We start from the raw sequence: 25,322 nt of genomic DNA, 5'->3' as shown, positions 1-25,322 counted from the left end.
CAAATATGTCAATTCTTTCCACTTTGAATTATAGACTTAATATAATTTCTGTCAAAATCTCAACTGATTTCACTTGACCAGTTAGATAATGAGATTCTAAAATATATGTGGGCCGGGTGTGGTGGCTTATGCCTGTAATCCCAGCACTTTGGGAAGCCGAGGCCGGTGGATCACTTGAGGTCAGGTATTCCAGACCAGCCTAGCCAACATGGCAAAACCCTGTCTCTACTAAAAATACAAAAAATAGCCAGTCATGGTGGCGCATACCTGTAGTCCCAGCTACTCAGGAGGCTGAGGCAGGAGAATCACTTGACCCCAGGAGGCTGAGGTTGCAGTGAGCTGAGATCACGCCCCTACACTCCAGCCTCGGCAACAGAGTGAGACTCTGTCTCAAAATAAATAAATAAATAAATAAATAAATAAATAAAGTAAAAAATAAAATAAAATATATGTGAAAAATTAAAGGTCCAAATATAGACAAGAAACTCTTGAAGAAGAATAAATTGGAATCATTTGCCTTATCAGTTATTAAGACTGATAAAGCTGTTTTAATTAAGGCAGTGTGGTCATGTAGATTAGTGGAACAGAATAGAGAGTCCAAAAGCAGATAATATATCTATTTATGGACATTCAGTTTATGACAGAGCTGATATTGAAGAGCTGTGGGAAAGATGGGCATTTCAGACTTGGACAGTTGGTTATCTATGTAGGGAAAAAATGTATTAGTCCCTTACTTCAGTTCATACACAAAAATTAATTCCAGGTAAAGACCAAACTTATTAATTTATCTATTTAGAGACAGGGTCTTGCTCTGTCACCAAGATGGAGTGCAGTGACATGATCATGGCTCACTGCAGCTTCGACCTCCTGGGCTCAAGCAATCATCTCACCTCAGCCTCCTGAGTAGTTGGGACTACAGGTGCACACCACTACACTGGGCTAATTTTTTTATTTTTTGTAGAGACAGGGTCTCACTATGTTGCCCAGGCTAGTCTTGAACTCCTGGGCTCAATTGATCCTCCCATCACGGCCTCCCAAAGTACTGGGATTATAGGTCTGAGCTACCACACCTGGCCTCAAGACCAAACTTTAAAGGGTAAACCATAAAACTTTTGAAATACAAATTAATCCACTTACAGGAAAAAAAGAATTTCTTAAGATTCCCAAAGCCCTGGCCATAAAAGAAAAGAATTATAAATTCTTTAACAAATTTTCTAGGCTGGACGCAGTGACTCATGTCTGTAATCCCATCACTTTGGGAGGCCAAGGTGGGCAGATCACTTGAGGTCAGGAGTTCAAGACCAGCCTGGCCAACATGGTGAAACCCTGTCTCTACTAAAAATACAAAAAATTAGCCAGGCATGGTGGCACATGCCTGTAATCCCAACTATTTAGGAGGCTGAGGCAGGAGAATCACTTGAACCCAGGAGACAGAGGTTGCAGTGAGCCAAGATCACGCCACTACACTTCAGTCTGGGTGACAGAGTAAGACTCCATCTCAAAAATAATAATAATAATAATAATTTTCTATAATCCCAGTGCTTTGGGAGGCTGAGGCAGGAGAATTGCTTGAGGCCAGGAATTAAAGATGAGCCTGGGCAACATAGCAAGACCCTGTCCCCCCGAAAAAATTAAAAAATTAAATTAACCAGGCATGTTGGCATGCACCCATAGTTCCAGGTTCTTGGGAGGCTGAGACAGGAGAATTGTGATCCCAGGAATAGGAGGTTATACTGAGTTGTGATTCAGCCACTGCACTTCAGCCTGGGTGATACAGAAGACCCAATCTCTAATGATAAAGAATTTCTGCTAATCAAAAGACACTATAAAAATAGTGAAAAAGCAAGCCACAAATGAAAAGATACTGAAATGTATGTAATTTATAGACTTGTATGAGTCAATAAGAAAAAAGTTAACCTTATTTATAGAAAAACGGGCAAAACCGGCCAGGCTTGGTGGCTCATGCCTGTAATCCCAGCACTTTGGGAGGTGGAGGCAGGTGGATCACCTGAGGTCAGGAGTTCAAGACCAGCCCAACCAAAATGGAGAAACCCTGTCTCTACTAAAAATACAAAATCAGCTGGGTGTAGTGGCACACGCCTGTAATCCCAGCTACTTGGGAGGCTGACGCACGAGAATCACTTGAACCCAGGAGGTGGAGGTTGCAGTGAGCTGCAGCCTGGGCGACAAGAGCAAAACTCTGTCTCAAAAAAAAAAAAAAAAAAAAAGAAAAGAAAAATGGGCAAAACCAATTAATAGGAACTTTGCAAAAGAAGGTATTGGGGGAACCTGCCCCAAGTATTTCAACATAGGTTCTTTCTATTTTTCCTTAAGTGTCGGCCGGCTGAGAAATAGAGACAGCACAAAGAGAGGAATTTTACAGCTGGGCCTCCAGGGGTGACATCACATATCAGTAGGACTGTGATGCCTGCCTGAGATTCAGACCAGCAAGTTTTTATTAAGAGTTTCAAAAGAGGGGAAGGTGTAAGAACAGGGAGTAGGTACAGAGATCACATGCTTCAAAGGGCAAAAAGCGGGACTACTAATAAGGGTCTAACAAAGATCACATGCTTCTGAGGGAACAGGACAAAGGGAAAAAGCAGAACCACTGATAAGGGTCTATGTTCAGTGGTGCACGTATTGTCTTGATAAACATCTTAAACAACAGAAAACAGGTTTGAGAGCAGAGAACCGGTTGACCACAAATTTACCAGGGCGGAGTTTTTCCTCACCCTAGAAAGCCTGAGGGCACTGCAGGAGACCAGAGCGTATCTCACTCCCTCACTCCTTATCTCAACCGCATAAGACCGACATTCCCAGAGTGGCCGTTGATAGACCTGCCCCCAGGAATGCATCCCTTTTCCAGGGTATTAATATTAATATTCCTTGCTAGGAAAAGAATTTAGCAATATCTCTCCTACTTGCACATCCATTTATAGGCTCTCTGCAAGAAGAAAAATATGGCTCTTTTTGCCTGACCCCACAGGCAGTCAGACCTTATGGTTGTCTTCCCTTGTTCCCTAAAAATTGCTGTTATTCTATTCTTTTTCAAGGTGTGCTGATTTCATATTGTTCAAACACACGTTTTACAATCAATTTGTACAGTTAACACAATTATCACAGTGGTCCTGAGGTGACGTACATCCTCAGTTTACAAAGATAACAGGATTAAGAGATTAAAGTAAAGACAGGCATAAGAAATTATAAAAGTATTATTTGGGAACTGATAAATGTCCATGAAATCTTCACAATTTATATTCCTCTGCCATGGTTCCAACTGTTCCCTCCATTGGGGGGTCCCAGACTTCCCGTAACATCTCTCCCTTTCTTTTTATATAAATGAGCCACGGTGATGAAGGCTTGTTCGTTCTCTCGGTTTTGACGCAGGATTCGTTGACTGGTCTGGCACACTAAAAAGCCGATTAAACAGAGAAACATGATTCCAAAATTTACCACAGTGGAGCCCCCAATAGACTTAATCCAAGTCGTGGGGTTTAGTCCAGAAAGACTTTCTGCCACCTGACCTAACGCCTCAGCTCCAGGCACAATGGATAAATAAGCTTGAGAGGCTTCAAAAATTTTTGTCTTTAATTTAGTTATGTCCAAGGATAAATGATCTTCCCTACCCAGCAGGTGTCCTTTGACCATTTCCCATGACTCATCAGTCTCATTGTAGGAATATGGTGTGATACAGAAATCAGAAGTATTCCAGTCACACTGCACTTGCATGTGATGTTCGAGACTCATTAGCCAGTCTCCAAGCCAAATAACATACTGTCTTAAATCGTTAATTTGATTAGCTAATTTTTGATCAATGCCCTGTTGAGAATTCCACATTTGGGTGGAATTGGCTTGCCAATCATTAACAAAATGAGCCACTTGAATAGATTGGTGTAACGCCACTCTGGCAGTGGTGGCCAGTGCAGTGACTGTAATTAGGCCCATGATCACAGCGATTAAAGTGAAAACAAATCTCTTAGATCTTTTGAGAATTCGCTGTAGCACTTCATTAATTAAATGTACTGAGGGGGAAGATTCCCAAGGTCTGGGTAAAGTTACTGGTATCCAGATTCCTTCTTGAGCTCGAACCAACATCACACTTTTCCTGAAGTCAAAACAGGAGTTAACACAAGTGCATAAATGACAATGTATTGGACAGTTTGATTGTTCATCCAAATTTTGATATTTCCCACTAACAGCATGTAAGGAGGCTTAACACAACTCTGTATAGGAATAGTCAGGCTGGAGGTAAACAAAGCAGAATGTTTGAATCTACGTTGATACTGAGGGAGAGGAGCAGCGTGGCAATGCCTGATGTTCTCCACCATAAAGAAGCAATCTGAGGTGCCCAGGGATGCCGAAGAGGTAGAGGGGCATACCAGGGTCGAGAAGAATTATCATAATGCCAATTGGAGTCCCATAAAGGGGGATCGGCGTCAAAAAGAGGAAGAGAGTTCAAAGGGGATTTATCATGGGGTTCAGAATCACAGATGTGAGGGGTGGTATTGGGGACAACAGACAGAAAAGTTTCCCCTTCCCATACTCGCAGTCTGGACATGGCAATAGCCAATTTCCAAAGTTCTGGGTGTTCTGGGCTCAGAATGGGGAATATCATACAAGGCCTCAGGGCCGGGGTGGGCGGGTAATGCCCTTATCTTCTCATTTTAAGGGAAAGAACGAGCTGAACTGCCTATGGAAAGTAGGATGGTGATCCTCGTCCTCCCAATAAGAAATAAAATAAGTAGCCTCCAGACATCCCCTTCCGCCAGAGGAGCAATTGTTTTTTAAATAGCCCTTTGGTGCCCAGTCTATTACTAAACCATGTGAGTCATTTTTTAATACTGCTGCATGTGAGTTAACACAATCTTCCTAAATTAAAGTTTTAGATGGGCCCTCAAAATTTTTAGGACATAGTTTTCCTATGGGTTTATATTGAAAATATGGGGTATCTCCTATTACTCCCCCTTTCATTTGTCTTAAAGGAGAAAGGGAGAGGCCGGAGACCAAATGTCCCCATTCCCCTGTGGCTGATCTCTCCGGAAGGTAAGCAGTCCAGACTTGAGTTTCTAGATGGATACAACCAAGTGGATGTCCGAGGCACAGAGGAGGGTATTTATAACCCATAGTAACATAAATGCAGTGCCTTCTTCTCCTGGTTGAGTGGGGCAGTGGTCATCTGTAGCTCCAGGCATATACACACTATCGTTAGTATAGATTTCCGCAGGAGCATCCATCCAGGTGAGAGGTCGAATAAGTGGAGGAAAAGGCACATAAGCCCAATAAGAATAATTTTATATAGCAGGTAAATCAGTTTGAGGGGAAACTGGTGAGACAGAAAGTGTAAGGAGGAGAATTATTAAATAAAACCTACTGTAAGCGAGATCCAGTGCTGGAGGAGAAAGAGAAGAACAGAGGGATGTTATTTTCAGGCTAATAGAAATGGTGAGATTTTTAGGTTTGTAAGGAGAAAAAGAAAGGTAAGGAGATGTGGGATTAGTTAGAGGGGTCTCCGTTGCCATTTGGGAGGACTGAACCAGACCCATTTTGATTTGGCCTACCAGTTTCTGAGGAGTCCGCACAGATCTCACCAGGTATGAGGGCAGTCTCTGACGCGGACATCTCTTTTCTGTGGTTTTCATTGTCAGTATGCACATGAAGTTTAAGTCTTCTAGTGGGCACCCAGACAGGGGATTGATGATCTCCTGGTGAAACGCAAGCATACCCTCTTCCCCACGTTATAATTGTTCCAGGTTCCCAGGTATTGGTTTGGGAGTTTTTCCATAACACTGGCTTGCTTTCATTGAGGGATAATTTTTTGCCTATGTAATAGTGTTCAGCAGCATTCCCTGAGGAAGTACTTTCCATTGATAATGAGCTGCAGGCTCCTGATTATTGATAGATGGTACAGTAAAAGCAAATTTTGACAATCTGATTTATGTAAAGCAATATGAAAGAAACAGTCTTTAAAATCAATAACTATGAGAGGCCAATTCTTGGGTATTAAAGGAGGGGCAGGCATGCCGGGTTGGACGGCTCCCATAGGTTTAATTACAGCATTAATGGCCCTTAAATCAGTTACCATCCTCCACTTCCCTGATTTCTTTTTTACTAGAAACACAGGAGAATTCCAGGGGGAAAGAGGAGGTTCCACATTTCCAAGTTGTAACTGTTCAGAAACCAATTGAGTTAAAGCCTCCAGTTTTTCTTTAGAGAGCAGCCACTGCTCAATCCAAACAGGTGTTTCAGATTTCCCTCATAGAGGAATAGGATTAGGAGGCGTAGCAGTGGCCGTCATTAAAAAGGATAACCTAAACCAGCCCTGTCTTCTTTTACGGTAACTTGAAGAGGTTTGGTAATTCCTTCATGTCTTGGACTGAGACTGAGTCCTGGAACAAACCCCATGTTTTCCATTATATGTTGACTGGGAGCCCTATAAGAGTTATGTGGAATATTAATTTCAGCCCCCCATTGTGCCAGCAAATCTCTACCCCAAAGATTAATGGGGATTGGTGTGATATGAGGCTGAATTGTACCCTTTTGACCATCAGGGCTAGTGCAAGGCAAGATAAATGTGCTCTGGTGAACTTCATCAGCTTTTCCAACCCCTACTAGTCCCATGTTAGTGGGATGTTTAGGCCAGGAGGAAGGCCATAGATTAGAGGAAATAATAGAAACATCAGCCCCAGTATCTACTAGGCCCTCACACTTTTTTCCTTGAATGTGTATGGTGCAGGTGGGCTGTTGTTTAGAAATTACATTAATCCAATAAGCGGCTTTTTCACCACCAGAGCGCATCCCAGGGCCCCGTGTCTTATCTCCTTTGCTTAAAACAATATTAGGTGGTAAAAGTAATTGAGCAATTGACTCACCGGATGGAATGGAAACAGGAACCTTGGCAGACACCATAAGTTTAATCTCATTAGAGGAATCAGAATGAGACCAGTATGAACCGTGATTCCTTTAGTAGTAGTGGATGCCATACCTAACACCAGGCCCACTGAACCTTGAGGTAAAGGGCCAGAACCTTGAGGTAAAGGCCCCGTGGGGACAATTAAAGGGAAAGAATTAGGTAGTAAATTTAGAGGAATGGTACTACAGAGATTGACCGCCCCACCCCCTACTGTGGAGGTAGACAAGTGTACCGAGGCAGAAGAAGAGGCTGGGACCTATCTGAGTTGGCTGTAGGTAAATTTGTGTGTGCTGGGGGCTGCGTTGGGACCGCTTGAAGTGGAAATGCAACATTGGTCCGAGTCTGAGGTGTCCCATTTCATATTGGGGCCTGGGACTGGCCCCGCTTCCCATTTCCCTGGTTCTGTGGCAAGGGATCTCCATCTATATCAGATTTAGAATGGCAAGTACTTGCCCAATGTTTGCCTTTATGACAACAAGGGCAAACAGTAGCAGGAGCATTTGGCTGTGTTTGTTGAGCTGGCTTGGCTGCTTTTAAGTTTTTAATGGTGCAATTTTTTCGAGTATGACCAAGTTGACCACAGTTATAGCAGGCTCCAAGAAAAGAATCAGTCGAGCCGGTTTGATTGCCGTCCTTCATAGCCCGTGCCCACCGAATAGCTTTGTGGGTCTCTGATCCAATGCCTTCACAAGCTTTAATATATGCAGGCAACACCTCGTGATCAGCTAAATTTTGTCATTGGATGGCATGCATGGCCATTTTACACTCATGGTTCACATTCTTAAAAGCTAACATGCTAACATACAAAGGAGAATACCTTGAGCACGCTCATCAGAGATGGATTTTTCAACAGCATCTTGTAATTTAGCCAAAAAATCAGGATATAATTCATTGTGACCCTGTTTAACAGTAGTAAAAGAAACAGGAGCTTGACCTGGGGCACGTAATTTATCCCAAGTTCTCATACACACCTTTGTTACTTGTTCCATGGTGAGAGCATCAAAGCCTAATTGGGAGGTAGTGTCAGAGTAATTATCGGATCCTGTGAGCTGAGCCTGAGTAATTGGAATGTCATCAGCCCGATTTAGCTGAGCCTGTAGATGGGCCTCCTCTCACCACCAGGTACGGAATTGTAAATGCTGAGATGGAGTTAGAACAGCTTTTGCCAAAAGGTCCCAGTCTAAAGGAAGCAAAATGACCTCAGTACAAAGAGTCTGTAATACCATTTTAACATATGGAGAAATAGGACCATACTGAGTACAAGCATCCTTGAATTCTTTTAAAAAGGTAAGATTGAGCGGCACATATCGATGCACTTGTACCCCTTGAGCATTGGGAGACTCCAGCGCGACCAGATAAGCCGATGCCTCTAATCCACTTGTTTCTTTTTTCTGGCATAATAAGTGTTGCATGGAAGTTTCAAGAACAGGCACATGAGATGGACTTGGCATAGAAATGACAGGAAAAGTATGTGTAGATAAGGGAAACTGAGGTTGAGGAGGTCGGACTGGTATGAGAGTGTGAGAAAGGGGCATTGGGGGAGCAGAAGAGGCATAAGCATACTGGTGATTATTGGCTCAATCCTGTGCAACCAGAGTGGCAGGGGCGTCCACGTGTGAAGAAGGGTACAGAGAAGCAGGTTGAATGGATGGCAAAGTGACCAAATGAGGGACCGAAATGACAGGAGAGTGAGGGGCTGTGGTGGATGAGGGAGGGCCTGCAGAATTACAGGTAAATTGTAGTTTGGTTCTGGAGCCATCAGATGGCTCTGGAAGCAAAGGCTGCAAAGGTTTGAAGAGGGAAGAGTTAGTATAGATATGGTCCTGGGCTGTCCAAGCCGGGTCCGTGGGAGCTACAAGTACCGGCTCCTCATGAAAAGAAATAAGATCATTGGGGGTGACGTTAAGCCAAAGTCACCGGAGTTAGATATTGAGTCCTCAATATCGTCAGGTAGGGGAGGAGTTGGTGAAGGGAGAGGCTTGAGCAGATAACGAAGGCCGAACGGGAGAGGAAACCTGAGGAAGAGGTAGAGGGTCGCCAGACTCAGAAAACTGTGGTAACTGCAGGGGGTTACAGGATTGGCATTTTAGGACAGCACGTACCAAGGCCCAATCACCCCAAACAGTGACGGGAGCATAATTTCCTGTTGGGACCAGTTCCTGGAATTTTGCACCGACATGATCCCATAGTTCCACATCTAACATTCCCTTTTCAGGAAACCAAGGACAGTGTTCTTCCACTGCCCTGAATAGGATGTCCATGTTTTCCATAGGTACCTGAACTCCTCCCTGTTTTAACAGGAGTTTAATATAGCAGAGATAAGCATAATGCTTAGACTTTGCGTAACCCATAGTTACCCCGGACAATACACAGACAACTCACCAATCGTCAGGGAGCCAAACAAGCATTTCTGTGAACCAGACCAATGAACGTTTCTACACACGTACCAAAAGGAATCGGGTTCCCACATGCACTTGGGAAAAAGCCACTTGGCATGCCAGATATTGGGGGAACCTGCCCCTAATATTTCAATGTAGGTTCTTTCTATTTTCCATGTCAGCTAGCTGAGAAATAAAGAGAGACAGTACAAAGAGAGGAATTTTACAGCTGGGCCGCCGGGGGTGACATCACATATCGGTAGGACTGTGATGCCCACCTGAGTCTCAGACCAGCAAGTTTTTATTAAAGGTTTCAAAAGGGGAGGGGGCGTAAGAACAGGGAGTAGGTACAAAGATCACATGCTTCAAAGGGCAAAAAGCAGAACTACTAATAAGGGTCTAACAAAGATTACAGGGCAAAGGGCAAAAACAGAACCACTGATAAGGGTCTATGTTCAGTGGTGCACGTATTGTCTTGATAAACATCTTAAACAACAGAAAACAGGGTTCGAGAGCAGAGAACCGGTCTGACCACAGATTTACCAGGGTGGAGTTTTTCCCCACCCTAGTAAGCCTGAGGGCACTGCAGGAGACCAGAGCGTATCTCACTCCTTATCTCAACCGCATAAGACAGACGTTCCCAGAGTGGCTGTTTATAGACCTCCCTCCAGGAATGCATTCCTTTCCCAGGGTATTAACATTAATATTCCTTGCTAGGAAAAGAATTTAGCAATATCTCGCCTACTTGCACATCCATTTATAGGCTCTCTGCAAGAAGAAAAATATGGCTCTTTTTGCCCAACGCCGCAGGCAGTCAGACCTTATGGTTGTCTTCCCTTGTTCCCTAAAAATCACGTTATTCTGTTCTTTTTGAAGGTGCACTGATTTCATATTGTTCAAACACACATGTTTTACAATCAATTTGTACAGTTAACACAATTATCACAGTGGTCCTGAGGTGACGTACATCCTCAGCTTACGAAGATAACAGGATTAAGAGATTAAAGTAAAGACAGGCATAAGAAATTATAAAAGTATTATTTGGGAACTGATAAATGTCCATGAAATTTTCACAATTTATGTTGCTCTGCCGCGGCTCCAGCTGGTCCCTCCGTTCGGGATCCCTGACTTCCCACAACAAGAAGGAACACAAGCGACCATTAACATGGGAACAAAAATATATTCCACCTCATTAGTAACTGGGGAAGTGCAAATGAAAATCACATTGGGATATCATTTCATAATACTGAATTGGCAAAAAAACTTTAAGGTCAGAAATTACCAAGTGTTGGGGGAGTTGGTGGAGCTACGGGAACTCTTATACTCATTCACTGCTGCTGGTAAGGATATTATCCTCTTTGGAGCAGGGCGTGGTGGCTTACACCTGTAATCCCAACACTTTGGGAGGCCGAGGTGGGCAGATCATGAGGTCAAGAGATCAAGACCATCCTGGCCAACATGGTGAAACCCCGTCTCTACTAAAAATACAAAAATTGGCTGGGTGTGGTGGCGCATGCCTGTAGTCCCAGCTACTTGGGAGGCTGAGTCAGGAGAATCGCTTGAACCCGGGAGGCGGAGGTTGCAGTGAGCCAAGATCGTGCCACTGCACTCCATCCTGGTGACAGAGTGAGACTCCGTCTCAAACAAAACAAAACAAAAAAACAAAACAAAAAAACAGAACCACAAACTGGATGGCTTAAAACAAATGGATGCTGTCACTGTTCTGTAAGCTAGAATTCTGAAATCAAGATGTCAGCAGGGCTGTGCTGTTGTAGTTCTGGGTAGAATCCTTCCTTGCTTCTTCCCAGCTTCTGGGGGTGGCCAGCAATCCTTGTGTTTGGGGCTTGCAGCTGCATCCCTCCAGGCTCTCTGCTTTTGTCATCACACATTCTCCATGTGACTGTCTTTACATAGTCTTCCTTCTTAGAAGGACATCTGTCCAATTGGAGTAAGGGCCTACTCCAATATGACTTCATGTTAACTAATTACGTCTTCAGCAATCCTGGTTCCAACTGAGGTCACCTTCTGAAGTTAGGACTTCCACATGCTTTTTGGGGGACACAATTCAATCAATAACAGGGAGATAAGGCTGGGGTTATCTTCCTGTTATTGATTGATAACATCCCTTGCTGTTATCTTAATTTTATTCTTTTATTCTTTTTTAATGAGTTTACCAGGAAGTTATTTTAGATGTCTCCTTCTCACTTAGCAAGTGAGTAAGTAAAAAGTTTAAATGAACTTAATTTAATGCTAATAATCCCAGCACTTTGGGAAGCCAAGGCAGGAGGATCGCTTGAGCCCAGTTCAAGACCAACCTGGGTGACATAGTGAGACCTTGTTTCTACAAAAAATTAAAACTTTTTCAGGTGTGGTAGTGCACGCCTGTAGTCCTAGCTACTTGAGTGGTGAGGCAGAAAGATCACTTAAGTCCAGAGGCGGAGGTTGCAGTGAGCCGCACTCCAGACTGGGCGACAGAGCAAGAACCGCTCTCAAAAAAAAAAAAAAAAAAGTAGCAGAGAGCTAATGTTTTACCTAATTGGGATTCAAAATTAGCATTCCTTGTCATCGAATTGATCACAAATGCTCATCTGTAACAATCAATCTTAGCTCCAGGGCCACACACAAACAGGTGGTGGGTCAGATTTGGCCTGGGGCCATAGTTTGCAGACTGTTGATTTAGACTCAGAGACCTAGGTACTAGGAATAATGAAAAAACAAGGGAGTGCATAACATTTAAGGTATGTGGGGTGGGGGAGGGAAGGAGGATAGAGTTGGAGAGGAATATACAGGCTGGTTTCTGGGGTATTGGTAATATTCTATTTCTTGCCTTGATACTACTGTTCATTTTAATTTTGTTCATTAAACAATACACATTGTTTTACATGCTTTTTATATGTGTGCTATATTTCATGAAAAATAATTTGAACCTCTCTGACTTCTCCCCACTTCTCCACTCTCCCTCCTTCTTACCAAACAAATTATTCCTTATTTTAAAACCGCTTCCCACTTTTACCTCTGATCTCTTTCTTCTGGAGTGTAATCCTCTGGGTCGTGCAAGAGTTTTATGTTCCTTTATTAACAAACCTGTTAATCTATCACCAATCTCAGGTCATCCCTTTTTCTTTGTCATTGTCACTTTTGCTCTTCTCTCTCCATTCTTTTCCTTAAGCAGACTTTTAAATTTGCCCTTAGAAAGTAAACAAGAAAGCGGGTTTCCCTTGCTGTTATCTTTATTTTATTCTTTTAGTTTTTCTTTTATGAGTTTACTAGGAAATTATTTTAGGTGTCTCCGTTTCACTTAGCCACTGAGTAAGCAGAAAGTTTAAATGAACTTAATAAAATGGGGGAGGCCAGGGTGGGAGGATCACATAAGGCCAAGAGTTTGAGACCTGCCTGGGTAACATACCAAGACCCTGTCTGTACAAACAATTTAAAAAAGTAACTGGGTATGGTGGTGTGCGCCTGTAGTCCCAGCTACTTGTGAGGCTGAGATGGGAAGATCATTTAAGCCCAGGAGTTCAAGGCTGCAGTGAGACATGATTGCGCCACTGTACTCCAGCCTGGGTAACAGAGCTGTCTTAAAAAAAAAAAAAAAGCACGTAGGAGTTCAAGGCCAGCCTGAGTAAGATGGTGAGACCCCATCTCCATTTAAAAAAAGCAAAAAACAGGCTAGCCGGGTGCGGTGGCTCATGCCTGTAATCCCAGCACTTTGGGAGGCCAAGGCAGGTGGATCACGAGGTCAGGAGTTCGAGACCAGCCTGGCCAACATGGTGAAATCACGTCTCTGCTAAAAATACAAAAATTAGCTGGGCATGGTGGCCCATGCCTGTAGTCCCAGCTACTTGGGAGGCTGAAGCAGGAGAATTGTTTGAGGCTGAAGCAGGAGAATTGCCTGAACCCGGGAGGCAGAGGTTGAGTGAGCTGAGATTGCACCACTGCACTCCAGCCTGGGCGACAGAGCGAGACTGTGTCTCAAAAGAAAAACACACACACACACACACACACACACACACACAAAACACACACACACAAAGAATGAAATGGGCACAGGGACCCATCAGTACATTTGAATCAGAATATTTCAGATCAACCTGCAGCAATTTGTGAGCGTTTGTTTATTCAACAGCTCTTTTGAGATGTGATTCACGTACCCCACTATTCACTCATTTAAAATACGCAATTCATTGGCTTTTAATATATTCACAGAGTTGTGCCACCATCACCACAGTCAATTTTAAAACCTTTTAATCATCCTAGAAGGAAACCCCTCAACCCTCCGTTGTCAGCCTCCAACCCCTTCCACTCCCAGCTCTAGGTAACCTCTGATCTTTCTGTCTCTATAGGTTTGCCTATTCTGGACATTTCATATAAATGGCATCATATGTGGTCCTTCATGACTGGTTTCTTCCTCTTAGCAGAATGTTTTTGGTTCATCCATGTTGTAGCTCATAGCAGTACTTTATTGCGGAACATTATTTCATTGTATTTCATTGTGGCTACACCACATTCTGCTTATCCGTTCATCAGCTGATGGACGTTTGGGTTGTTTCCACCCTGGCTATTATGAGCATTCATTGAACAATTATTTGTTTTTAGGTAATTTATTTTAAGTGGTATGTAGTCATTGTGGAAACTTTGAAAAATATTAAAGAATATAAAGGATGTGATAAAATTTGCTCATAATCCCACCACTCAAAAAAAAAAGCTTTATTAACACGTTTTCTGTGGGGAAAAAATGCATGTTTATATAATTTGTTTTATAATTCTTCATTTCTCTTGAAGATTTGCTTTGCATTTGAACAGATTTTGTTTGCCAAATCACAGCAAGACTGGCCAACTGCAGTTGTCATAAATAATTTATCAGTCATTGTGCAATGGGAGTATAGTGGAGTTATCTGCCATCAGATGGGCATGGGGAGGGTTTAGAGAAAATTTCACAGAGGAGGAAACATATATTATGAAAATATGCATGAGGTTCTGATACCTGTCAGTAAATAAAACATTGGGTCTTCTAATAAGGTCGTATTTGTTCTGTTGTAGGAGGCTGGCAGGATGTACAGTTTTTATCACAGGAGCAAGCCGTGGCATTGGCAAAGCTATTGCATTGAAAGCAGCAAAGGATGGAGCAAATATTGTTATTGCTGCAAAGACCGCCCAGCCACATCCAAAGCTTCTAGGCACAATCTATACTGCTGCTGAAGAAAGTGAGTGTGACAGTGCCATTTGATAAAATGTCTTTCTAGTGGTTTCAATACATAGAGAATTTGCTGAAGAGTTTAGTTAAAGCTATTTGAAAGCTACCCTGAACGTAATTTTATCTAGTTAAAGAAGTATTTATGTTGTCACCTTGGGGCAGTGCTTCTGACCATTTTTCTCCAGCACTTTTAAGCAATGTGAGAAACTCCAGTTAAAAATCTTATTTCATGGCTGGGCGTGGTGACTCACACCTGTAATTTCACCCAGCTACTCGGGAGGCTGAGGCAGGAGAATCACTTGAACCTGGGAGGTGGAGGTTGCAGTGAGCCAAGATCATGCCACAGCACTCCAGCTTGGGTGACAGAGCGAGACTCCGTCTCTTAAAAAAAAAAAAATCTTGTTTCTTGAGGGCAGTGGTTCTTGGATGGGAGGGGGAGTGGGGAAGTGGAGTAGAGAGGAGAGAATTTGACTGGTGAGTGGCATGAACTCTTTGAGAAAGCGTTCTGTGTTATTTATTCTCTGCACAATTTGCAAGTCATCATTTTAATACTTTTAGTTGACAAATAATTATCACATACTTCTATTTAAGGCATAGCGCTAGGCACAGAGCCAGGAGAGAGGGCTTAAAAATTCAACTTCAGTTGACATTGCTAGTTTTGTTAATCATGTTCAGAGCACTGTGGTTATGTTAGAGGAATGCATGTGAAGTGTTTATGAGTGAAATGATGTCAGGGATTTGCTTTAAAACACACCAGCAAAAAATAAAATAGGGGACAGGAAAGATAAACATATTAACTGACAAAACTAACAATCGTTGAAGATAGGTGATGGATTCCTGTTAGTTTATTACAGCATCTTTACATTTTTGTATACTTTAGAATATTTCCACAATAAAAAGTTTTTAAAAATTACTTTCAACTGGGTGAGGTGGCTCATGCCTGTAATTCCAGCACTTTGGGAGGCCAAGGCGGGTGGATCACTTGAGGTCAGGAGTGCGAGACCAGCCTGGCCAACATGGCAAAACCGCGTCTCTACAAAAAATAGAAAAATTAGCCTGGCGTGGTGGTGCACGCCTATAGTCCCAGCTACTTGGGAAGCTGAGGTGGGAGGATCCTTTGAGCCTGGGAGATTGAGGCTGCAGTGAGCTGTGTTTGTGCCACTTCACCCAAGCCTGGGCAAGAGAGTGAGACCCTGTCTGAAAAACAAAAACAAACAAACAAAAAACTTCCTTTTTTTAGCTTTTTAAAAAAATTACAAAGAAACCCCCACCAAACCTTCGTTTTTGTTTTTTAATAGTATTAGCCTAGCTAGTCTGTCCTGCTATATGGTAGAGTCACTGGTGGTAAGATAGAGTTATTTATATTGATTTTCTGAAAACAGGGTACTTTTTTCTTTTGACTGTGATATTGGAATTAAAGGTATAATATTTAAATGCTTTAACGCTTTTTCACTTTGTATCCTTTATATAAGTTGAAGCAGTTGGAGGAAAGGCCTTGCCATGTATTGTTGATGTGAGAGATGAACAGCAGATCAGTGCTGCAGTGGAGAAAGCCATCAAGAAATTTGGAGGTAATACCTTAATTCTGAAAAAATTATTGGATATTGGTAAAATAAAGGTATAACTATAATGTTAATTTAAAAATTTGTTTTGAGTTTTGAATTTTCTGAGTCTTTGGAGAAATATGTATTCGCTCACGCAGAACATGGTTTAAAACCATCTGATAAGGCTGGGCGTGGTGGCTCACACCTGTAATCCCAGCACTTTGGGAGGCCGAGGCAGGCAGATCACTTGAGGTCAGGAGTTTAAGACCAGCCTGGCCAACATGGTGAAACCCCGTCTCTACTAAAAATACAAAAATTAGCTGAACATGGTGGTGGACGCCTGTAATCCCAGCTACTCAGGAGGCTGAGGTGGAAGAATTGCTTGAACCTGGGAGGTGGAGGTTGCAGTGAGCTGAGACTGCACCACTGCATTCCAGCCTGGGTGACAGAGCAAGACTCTGTCTCAAAAAGAAAAAAAAAAAAAAAAGAAGAAAAAGAGTGTGGAGTGATAGACTGTGGAGACTGGGAAGAAAGAAGGGATGCAAGGGGGGTAGATGAAGAGAAATTACTTAATCGGTACAATGTTTGCTGTTTGGGTGATGGATACCCTAAAAGTCCTGGACACTGCACAATGTATGTATGTGAGAAAATTGCACTTGTGCCTTATATATTTGTGTTTGAAAAAATTCTTCCTTTATATGGTTAAATCTCATCTTCTTCACAAAGTCAGTTCCGTCACCATGCCAACTAATCAGAAGTATATTTTTCTTTCTCTGATTTCTTTTTTCTTTTTTTTTTTTTTTCAGAGACTGAGTCTTGCTTTTGTCACCCAGGCTGGAGTGCAGTGGCGCAATCTCGGCTCACTGCAACCTCTGCCTCCTGGGTTCAAGAGATTCTCCTGCCTCAGCCTCCCGAGTAGCTGGGATTACAGGCGCCTGCCACCATGCCCGGCTAATTTTTGTATATTTAGTAGAGACAGGTTTCGCCACATTGGCCAGGCTGGTCTGGAACTCCTGACTTCATGATCCACCCGCCTCAGCCTCCCAAAGTGCTGGGATTACAGGCGTGAGCCACCGTGCCCGGCCTCTCTGATTTCTTAAAACATTCATTTGATCCTTTTCTTGTACTATTTTAGATCTTAGTATTTCTTTTCTCCCCAATTAGTTCAAAAGTTCCTAGAAGAAAGGTGCTGGGGATTGAGCTAAGGCTTTCATGGTATTGTAGTAGGGCACCTAGGCATGTCCAAATCCTGCCTAAACCATTACCACTCTCCCCGCTAATGTTCTGGAGGACCATGTGTACATGTGAGGGACAATGGCCAGTGGAAAATGAGGTAATGCTTCAGTGTTAGCAAGGCTGTACTTATAATCCCAATGCAGAGTGCTGTGGGGTGCTGGACTGAAGCACGGAGCTTTGGCTCAAGTGGAGCCTCTTCCCTTAAATCCAAAATCTTACCCCTAGCCGGCAGCCTTTCCCAAAGAAATGTGAATGCCTGTGTCAGAAGAGGAGAGAAAATGCAAAATGATATTTGTCCAACTGATAGGGCCCTAAATGTGAAATGTGCCACACTCAAATGCAGGATATTTTATCTAAAATGACTTAACCTAGTAGTAAAAGTGGTTAACTAGTGCCACTTAGGATTTGATGTAATTAGTTTATCCACTAATTTTTGGAGAGGACCTAAGGGGAGAAAGCTGAAGCTTTTCATTCTCCCATATTCATTCAGTTTTAGTTCTTTTTTTTTTCTTCTTTGAAACAGGGTCTCACTCTGTCACCCAGACTGGTATGTAGTGGCATGATCGTGGCTCACCACAGCTTTGGCCTCCTGGGCTCAGGTGATCCTCCAACCCCAGCCTCCCAAGAAGCTGGGACTATAGGTGCCCACCACCAGGCCTAGCTAATTTTTGTGTTTTTAGTAGAGATGGGGTTTCACCATGTTGGCCTGGCTGGTCTCAAACTCCTGACCTCAAGGGATCCACCCACCTCAACTTCTCAAAGTGCTGGGGTTACAGGCATGAGCCACTGTCCCCAGCCTTGAATTTATTATTTAATTTTTTAAAATTGTGGTAAAATACACATAACATAAAATTTACCATCCTATTTTTAAGTGTACAGTTCAGTGACATTGAAGTTTATTATATTGTTACACAACCATCATTAAGTACACTTTACAAAGAATAATGAAGACCAGGTAGAAACAAAGAAAAAATGTTTGACATAGTTTTTGTATTTTTACCATTTTCCTTTAATGTTATTTCACTAAGCATATAACTATAAGCAAAACTTGTTGGTTATAGGTAGAAACTAGATAGAATTTGCAGAAATAGTAGTTACTCTAGGTTTATTTTTTTGTGTGTGTGTATGAGTCACTAAAACAAAATTGATCCACTTTGATGATCTGCCTGGGATTGAAACAGTAGGTCTTTCTCTTTTCCCAGTTCTCAAGACCAGAAAGGAGCCTTTCCCTTTAAGTGAGGGGCCTTGGGGGAAGGGAGACTACTATGCTTGGAGGGAGGACAGGCCTTTGAAACTTCATGCTAGAGAGGAAGAAAGACTTTAAGGAATTTGATCCAAGGTTTATGGAGACAGGGAGGGACAACCAGGAGGTAAGAGAACAGTTAAGAGTGGAAGCTACAAACCACCGAAGACTAAGCCTCCTTGTAGTTTCACATGGAGCTCTGGCAATTGGCTGTATTTCCACTGTGCTAGTGACAATCATGCAGGTGCTATTTTGAAATAGCTACCAGTCTTGCATTGGTAGTGGTTAGTCATATTATCTAAAGGAAGTATAGCCATGCATTGCTTAATGATGGGGATATGTTCTGAGAAAGGCATTATTAGGTGATTTTTTGATCGTATGAACATAGAGTATACTTACACAAACATAGATAGTCTAGCTGACCACATACCTAGGCTGTATGGCATAGCCTATTGCTTCCAGGCTGTAAAGCTGTATAACATGTTACTGTACTGACTACTGTAGGCGTTTGTAACACAACAGTAAGTATGTATGTGAACATACTTAGACAGAAAAAAGATAAAATAAAAAAACAGTATTGTAATCTTAAGGGACCATGTTGCGTATATGGGCCATTGTTGACTGAAATGTTAGGTGTGGTACATGACTGTATTTGTGAATCACCTGAGGGTTCAAGAGAGTAAACGCTTTTTTTGTGTGTGATAAAAAGTCTTTCATTAAAATGAAATTGATTATTTTGAAAACAGGAATTGATATTCTGGTAAATAATGCCAGTGCCATTAGTTTGACCAATACATTGGACACACCTACCAAGAGATTGGATCTGATGATGAACGTGAACACCAGAGGCACCTACCTTGCGTAAGTTTGCAAGAAGAGTTGTGGGGGAGGATGTTGCGGTGTTTCTCAGGGAACTTACATAGTTGTAAACAGATTTGAGCCAAATTAACAGTGTAGTTCAAAATCTAGTCAATCCTTATAAAGGTCTAAAAGTCCTTCATTCAGTCAATAGTATTTTATTTTATTTTTTATTTACTTATTTTTTTGAGACGGAGTTTCATTCTTGTTGCCCAGGCTGGAGTGCAGTGGCACGATCTCAGCTCACTGCAACCTCTGCCTCCTAGGTTCAAGCGATTCTCCTGCCTCAGCCTCCTGAGTAGCTGGGATTACAGGCACCCACCACCACGCCCAGTTGATTTTTTGTATTTTTAGTAGAGACAGGGTTTTACCATGTTGGCCAGGCTGGTCTCGAACTCCTGACCTCAGGTGATCCACCCACCTTGGCCTCCCAAAGTGCTAGGATTACAGGCGTGAGCCACCATGCCCAGCCCGATAGTATTTTAAATATCTTTATTTGGAGCTCCTTTTCTCTATGAATTTAGGAAAGACTAAAGTAGGCTGAGTGCAGTGGCTCACACCTGTAATTTCAGCACTTCGGGTGAGGAGAGTATTATTGGAGGCCAGGAGATTGAGATTGAGATGCACCAGATGGCAAGACGCTGTCTCTACAAAAAAAAGTTTTTAAAATCAGGCAGGCATAGTGGTGTGTGTGCTACTGAGACCGTGGTGGTGGTCCCATCTACTCAGGAGACTGAGGCAAGAGGATCCCTTGAGCCCAGGAGTTTGAGGCTACAATGAGCTGTGATCATGCCACTGCACTCCAGCCTGGGTAACAGAGAAAGACTCTGTCTCCAAAGAAAAAAAAAAAAGACTAAAGTGTAGCTCAAGCATTTTCTCAAATATTTGCATGTGTAAATACTTACATGTATACTCTGTCTTTCATAGGACACAGTCCTTTCATAGGACTATTTCGGATTACTGAAGCCAGCAATAGTCTCCTTCCTCTGAAAAAGACCTGGCGTTAAAAAAAAAAAAAGACGTAGGTTTTAGTTACTTAAATAACAGTAAGGTCATTCTCATTATGAATCACACTTTATTGTAACCAATAAAAACACTAATACTTTCTTGGGCTTTGCCAGGGAAATGTAGACTATCGAATGAAAGAACATAGTCTTGATCTGTTCTGGATTCATCAGACAACCCGTCTTATTGTCCATTTATTTATTTGTTTATTTACCCTCTGGTTCTATATTTTCCATGTGGATATCAGGATACATCAGGTTAAAACTTGCTTCTGTACCTTACATGTATCTTGTTAACACACAGAACAGGTGGTTAGGAGCTTAGGCTCTGGAGTAAGACTGCTTGGATTCAAATCTTAACACTCACCCCTCATGACTTTCTATTTTGTGACCTTGGACAAGTAACTTAACTTCTTGCAGATTCAGTTTCTTTACTTTTAAAATGGCAGTAATATAGTAATATGTTATAGGGTTGGTCACGAGGGTTAAATGTCTAAGTTATTAAGTTAGAGTCCTGAATTTTTCCCTCAGGTATGTTTTGTTGGGTCTGCAAAACTTGGCCCAGACAGTGTTAAAACAAAATTGTTTTCATTAGTTACCTACAGTCAAAGTTTTATTAGTTAGGGCCAGGCATGGCGGCTCATGCTTGTAATCCCAGCACTTTGGGAGGCTGAGCCAGGCGGGTCACTTGAGCCCAGGAGTTCGAAACCAGCCTAGACAACATGGCAAAACCCTGTCTCTACAAAAAATAGAAAAATGAGCTTGGGATGGTGGCACACATGCCTGTAGTCCCAGCTACTTAGGAAGCTGAAGTGGGGGGATTGTCTGAATCTGGGAGGTGGACGTTGCTGTGAGCTGAGATCACCCTACTGCACTCCAGCCTGGGTGACAGAGCGAGACCCTGTCTCAAAAACTTTATTGGTTGCTTATGTTGAAAAAATTAGAAGATTTATACAGAAGTCCAGATTTCTAGCTTTTCTTGAAATCTTAGAAGATCTGGCCAAATAGAGAAGCATTACCACATGGCAATAGTTGCTGTAGCCGAGTGGCAGGGTTATCGACTGCCTCATCAGATGGGGCCAGAGCTCTGTTGTCTTCTGGATGCTGAGGACAGGCTAACAAGTTATATAATCGCATTTACACTGTTGTTTTTCTTTTTCTTTTTTTTTTTAAGGAAAGTGTACGTGCATTTACTCTTTAACCTGTCATTCCCACATCTAGGGATTTACATTGAAAATATACTCCCAACAAAACAAACAAATAACCAAACAAACATGTGCAAGGTTACTCAATGTGACATTATTTGTAATTGCAAAATATTAGAGATGCCCTAAATGCCATGCCTAGGAGATGAGTTAAATAAACTCTATATACCTATACTTCAGTGAACTGGGCAGCTGTAAAAAGTAATGAGGAAGATCTCTGTGATCTGATATGGAATAACTTACAGCATATATTAAATGTAAAATTCAAAGTATAACTGTGTGTACAGATACAGATATAGATTACTTATTTATAGCATGTTACCTATTGCATGAAAAGAAGAAAAAGTCATACATAAAACACATATTTTTGCAAAAAGAAAACGGTGGGCCCTCTCCCTCTCCCCCTCCCCCACCCCCTCCCCCTCCCTCTCCCTCTCCCCCTCCCCCACCCCCTCCCCCTCCCTCTCCCTCTCCCTCCCCACGGTCTCCCTCTCCCTCTCTTTCCACGGTCTCCCTCCGATGCCGAGCCGAAGCTGGACTGCACTGCTGCCATCTCGGCTCAATGCAACCTCCCTGCCCGATTCCCCCGCCTCAGCCCGCCGAGTGCCCGCGACTGCAGGCACGCGCCGCCACACCCGACCGGTTCCCGCACTCCCCTGGTGGAGACGGGGCTTCGCCGCGCCGGCTGGGCTGGTCCCCAGCTCCCAACCGCAAGTGATCCGCCAGCCTCGGCCTCCCAAGGTGCCGGGACTGCAGACGGAGTCCCGTCCACTCAGTGCCCAATGGCGCCCAGGCCGGAGTGCAGCGGCGCGATCTCGGCTCGCCACAACCTCCACCTCCCAGCCGCCTGCCCTGGCCTCCCAAAGTGCCGAGACTGCAGCCTCCGCCCGGCCGCCACCCCACCTGGGAAGTGAGGAGCGTCTCCGCCTGGCCGCCCATCGTCCGGGATGCGAGGAGTCCCCCTGCCCGGCCGCCCAGCCTGGAAAGTGAGGAGCGTCCCCGCCCGGCCGCCATCCCATCCAGGAAGTGAGGAGCGTCTCTGCCCGGCCACCCATCGTCTGAGACGTGGGGAGCCTGTTTTTCTTATATGAAAGGGGAAAGTGAAATATTTCTCATAACCACATCTCTCTCTGAATTGGGAAAATGAGACTTATGCCAAGAGGGCCGTATGTTCAAGCAAAATGGGTGAAAGCTTACTTGTTTGTAGATATAAGGCATATTTCTATAAATTCGATATGTAAGGTAGGTCTCTATTGAATGAAACCATATTGAATCCAACTGTAGTAAGAATTATGGCAAATGGCTGGGCACAGTGGCTCATGCTTGTAATCCCAGCACTTTGGGAGGCCAATGCAGGCAGATCACCTGAGGTCAGGAGTTTAAGACTAGCCAGGCCAACATGGTGAAACCCTGTCTCTACTAAAAATACAAAAAATTAGCCAGGCGTGGTGGTGCGCACCTGTTACTGGACTATTCCGGAGGCTGAGGCAGGAGAATCGCTTGAACCCAGGAGGCGGAGGCTGCAGTGAGCCAAGATCACACCACTGCACTCCAGCTTGGGCGGCAGAGTGAGACTCTGTCTCAAAAAGAAAAAAAGAATTATGGCAAGCCTATAGATTGTGATGAAAAACTTGAACTAGAAAGAGTTTGTGTTTATTTTCAAATAAAATAGGCAGTGTTGCTATGTGATACTGTCATGGTACTAGAAAAAATTATATGGGAATAAAAATATTTTACAGCTGGCAAGTTTGTGAAAGAATTTCAATTGAATGTTAAGTATTTGTTTAAACAAATACTTAAAAATATAAACCTAGCCAGGAATATTATTGCTCAACATGTTGAACTAAGGCTTAGTTAAGGGCGTGTTGTGTGAATAAGTTTAATGATTTCTGGCAGTTTCTATTATAGATGATGAAGCCACAGATATACATATACAGGTTGAGTATCCCTGGTCTGAAAATCCCAAATCCAGAATGCTCTGAGATCTGAAACTTTTTGAGTGCTGACTCGATGCTCAAAAGAAATGCTCTTTGGAACATTAAGGATTTCAAATTTTTGGAGTAGTGATGTTGAACTGGTTAAGTATAATGCAGATATTTCAGAATGAAACCTGAAACAATTCTGGTCCCAAGCTAAACTTGTACCACACACCTAGGTATATGGCGTCAGGAGAATTTTGACGTGATTAAAAAGGTTTTAGACTGGGTTTTCATGACATGAAATGACTTCTAAGGTATTGACAAATATCTTGGCAAGTTTAAGGCAGATTTATCAAAACTACTAATCATAACTATAGGCAGTGCTGTAGCAGTGGTCAGTGTTAACTTTAGACTTATTAAAATCTAAACAAATGTAGGTATATGTTTTGCAGGGGTGCAGAAATTGTTTGTTCATTGTATCATTCACTAGGAATTGCTCCCTCCTAACAAAGTTAAAAATATACATGTTTTCTTTCCAAGAGATGATCAATACAAGTAAAGCATTGAATTTTATGTAGATTTGTCAAAATTAGTAATCATAACTATAGACTTGACCTTTTAAACTGACATTATGACTGATGTGTACATAAATGTATAAGTCTCTTTGTTTTTTCCTTGTGAAATTATGTCTTTGGAAGCCCATTTGGCAAAAATAATTTGGTCTACTTTCCTATATTGAGGTCATTTTTCAAAAATGAAAGTGATGTCTTAACCCACATTTTTAGATGTGAAGGTGCAATTAAAAACAAAACAGACCAGGTGGGGTGGCTCACGCTTGTAATCTCAGCACTTTGGGAGGCCGAGGCAGGCGGATTACTTGAGCCCAGGAGTTTGAGATCAACCTGGGCAACATAGTGAACCCTGTCTCTGTTTTAAAAAAAATTAAAGTTAAAATTAAAACTCTCACACAAAGATTCTACTCACTATTGAAAGTTCCTACCTTTATAAACAGCCACTTAAAAAAAAACCCACTAAATAAAATTAAATATTGCTCCCAGTTAAAAGCAGATTGCAATGCCAAATGAAAGACCTCACACTGACTTTTGGGTCAAAGAAAAGTGTCAGATTTTTGGCCTTCTATGAAAGGTATGTTATAAAATGAAAATTCATAATGAAATATTTCTATTTTGGCCGGGTGCGGTGGCTCACGCCTGTAATCCCAGCACTTTGGGAGGCCAAGGCGGGCAGATTACCTGAGGTCGGAAGTTCGAGACCAGCCCGACGAACATGGAGAAACCCCGTCTCTACTAAAAATACTAAATTAGCAAGGTGTGGTGGCACACGCCTGTAATCCAGCTACTCGGGAGGCTGAGGCAGGAGAGTTGCTTGAACCCAAGAGGCAGAGGTTGCGGTGAGCCAAGATCACGCCATTGCACTCCAAGAGTGCAACGAGAGCAACAAGTGCGAAATTCCCTCTCAAAAAAAAGAAAAAAAAGAAAAGAAAAGAAATATTTCCATTTTATTTTATTTTTACTTCCCTGGTAACTCACAGAACATATTTCTTTTTTAATTTGTATTTTTCAATTTAATTTATTATATACTCTCCAGTATTACATTGTTTGTATCATGTTAAATGCTTTTAGAAGCTTAGTAGTAAGGTTCAGTTGTATCTCTGAACAGTTGATTTTTCTTATTCCCAGCTGTTTGAAATGCTTGTTCCCTGGTGCCGTAAAGAAATAGCACTTGAACATAAATTTAATTTACTCAGCAAGGCTGTTTTTATACTTTCTGCAGAAAGGGTACACTTGCCAGCAGTTTTGCCACAAGAGTA

General features: G+C 42.5%; 1 protein-coding gene across 4 annotated transcripts in view; it reads left to right on the top strand.

The window, feature by feature from the left end:
- Positions 1-25,322, top strand: part of HSDL2 (hydroxysteroid dehydrogenase like 2) — a 94,188-nt gene that overhangs the window by 10,328 nt on the left and 58,538 nt on the right. For 3 of the 4 annotated variants that reach the window (XR_010109101.1, XM_003810855.6, XM_034928858.3), the window contains exons 2-4: positions 14,329-14,492; positions 15,955-16,053; positions 19,252-19,366. Coding sequence is in view for 3 of the 4 variants with exons in the window: in XM_003810855.6 (XP_003810903.1) it covers positions 14,329-14,492; positions 15,955-16,053; positions 19,252-19,366 (378 nt within the window). In the remaining variant the exon portion in view is untranslated. The remainder of the gene's footprint in view (positions 1-14,328; positions 14,493-15,954; positions 16,054-19,251; positions 19,367-25,322) is intronic. The other variant, XM_003810857.5, reaches the window with a different exon arrangement.

The sequence above is a fragment of the Pan paniscus genome, chromosome 11 (assembly GCF_029289425.2).
Source record: "Pan paniscus chromosome 11, NHGRI_mPanPan1-v2.0_pri, whole genome shotgun sequence".
Classification (NCBI taxonomy): Eukaryota; Metazoa; Chordata; class Mammalia; order Primates; family Hominidae; genus Pan; species Pan paniscus.
Note: the sequence above shows the minus strand (reverse complement) of the source record. Positions and strands in the feature narration are given on the sequence as shown.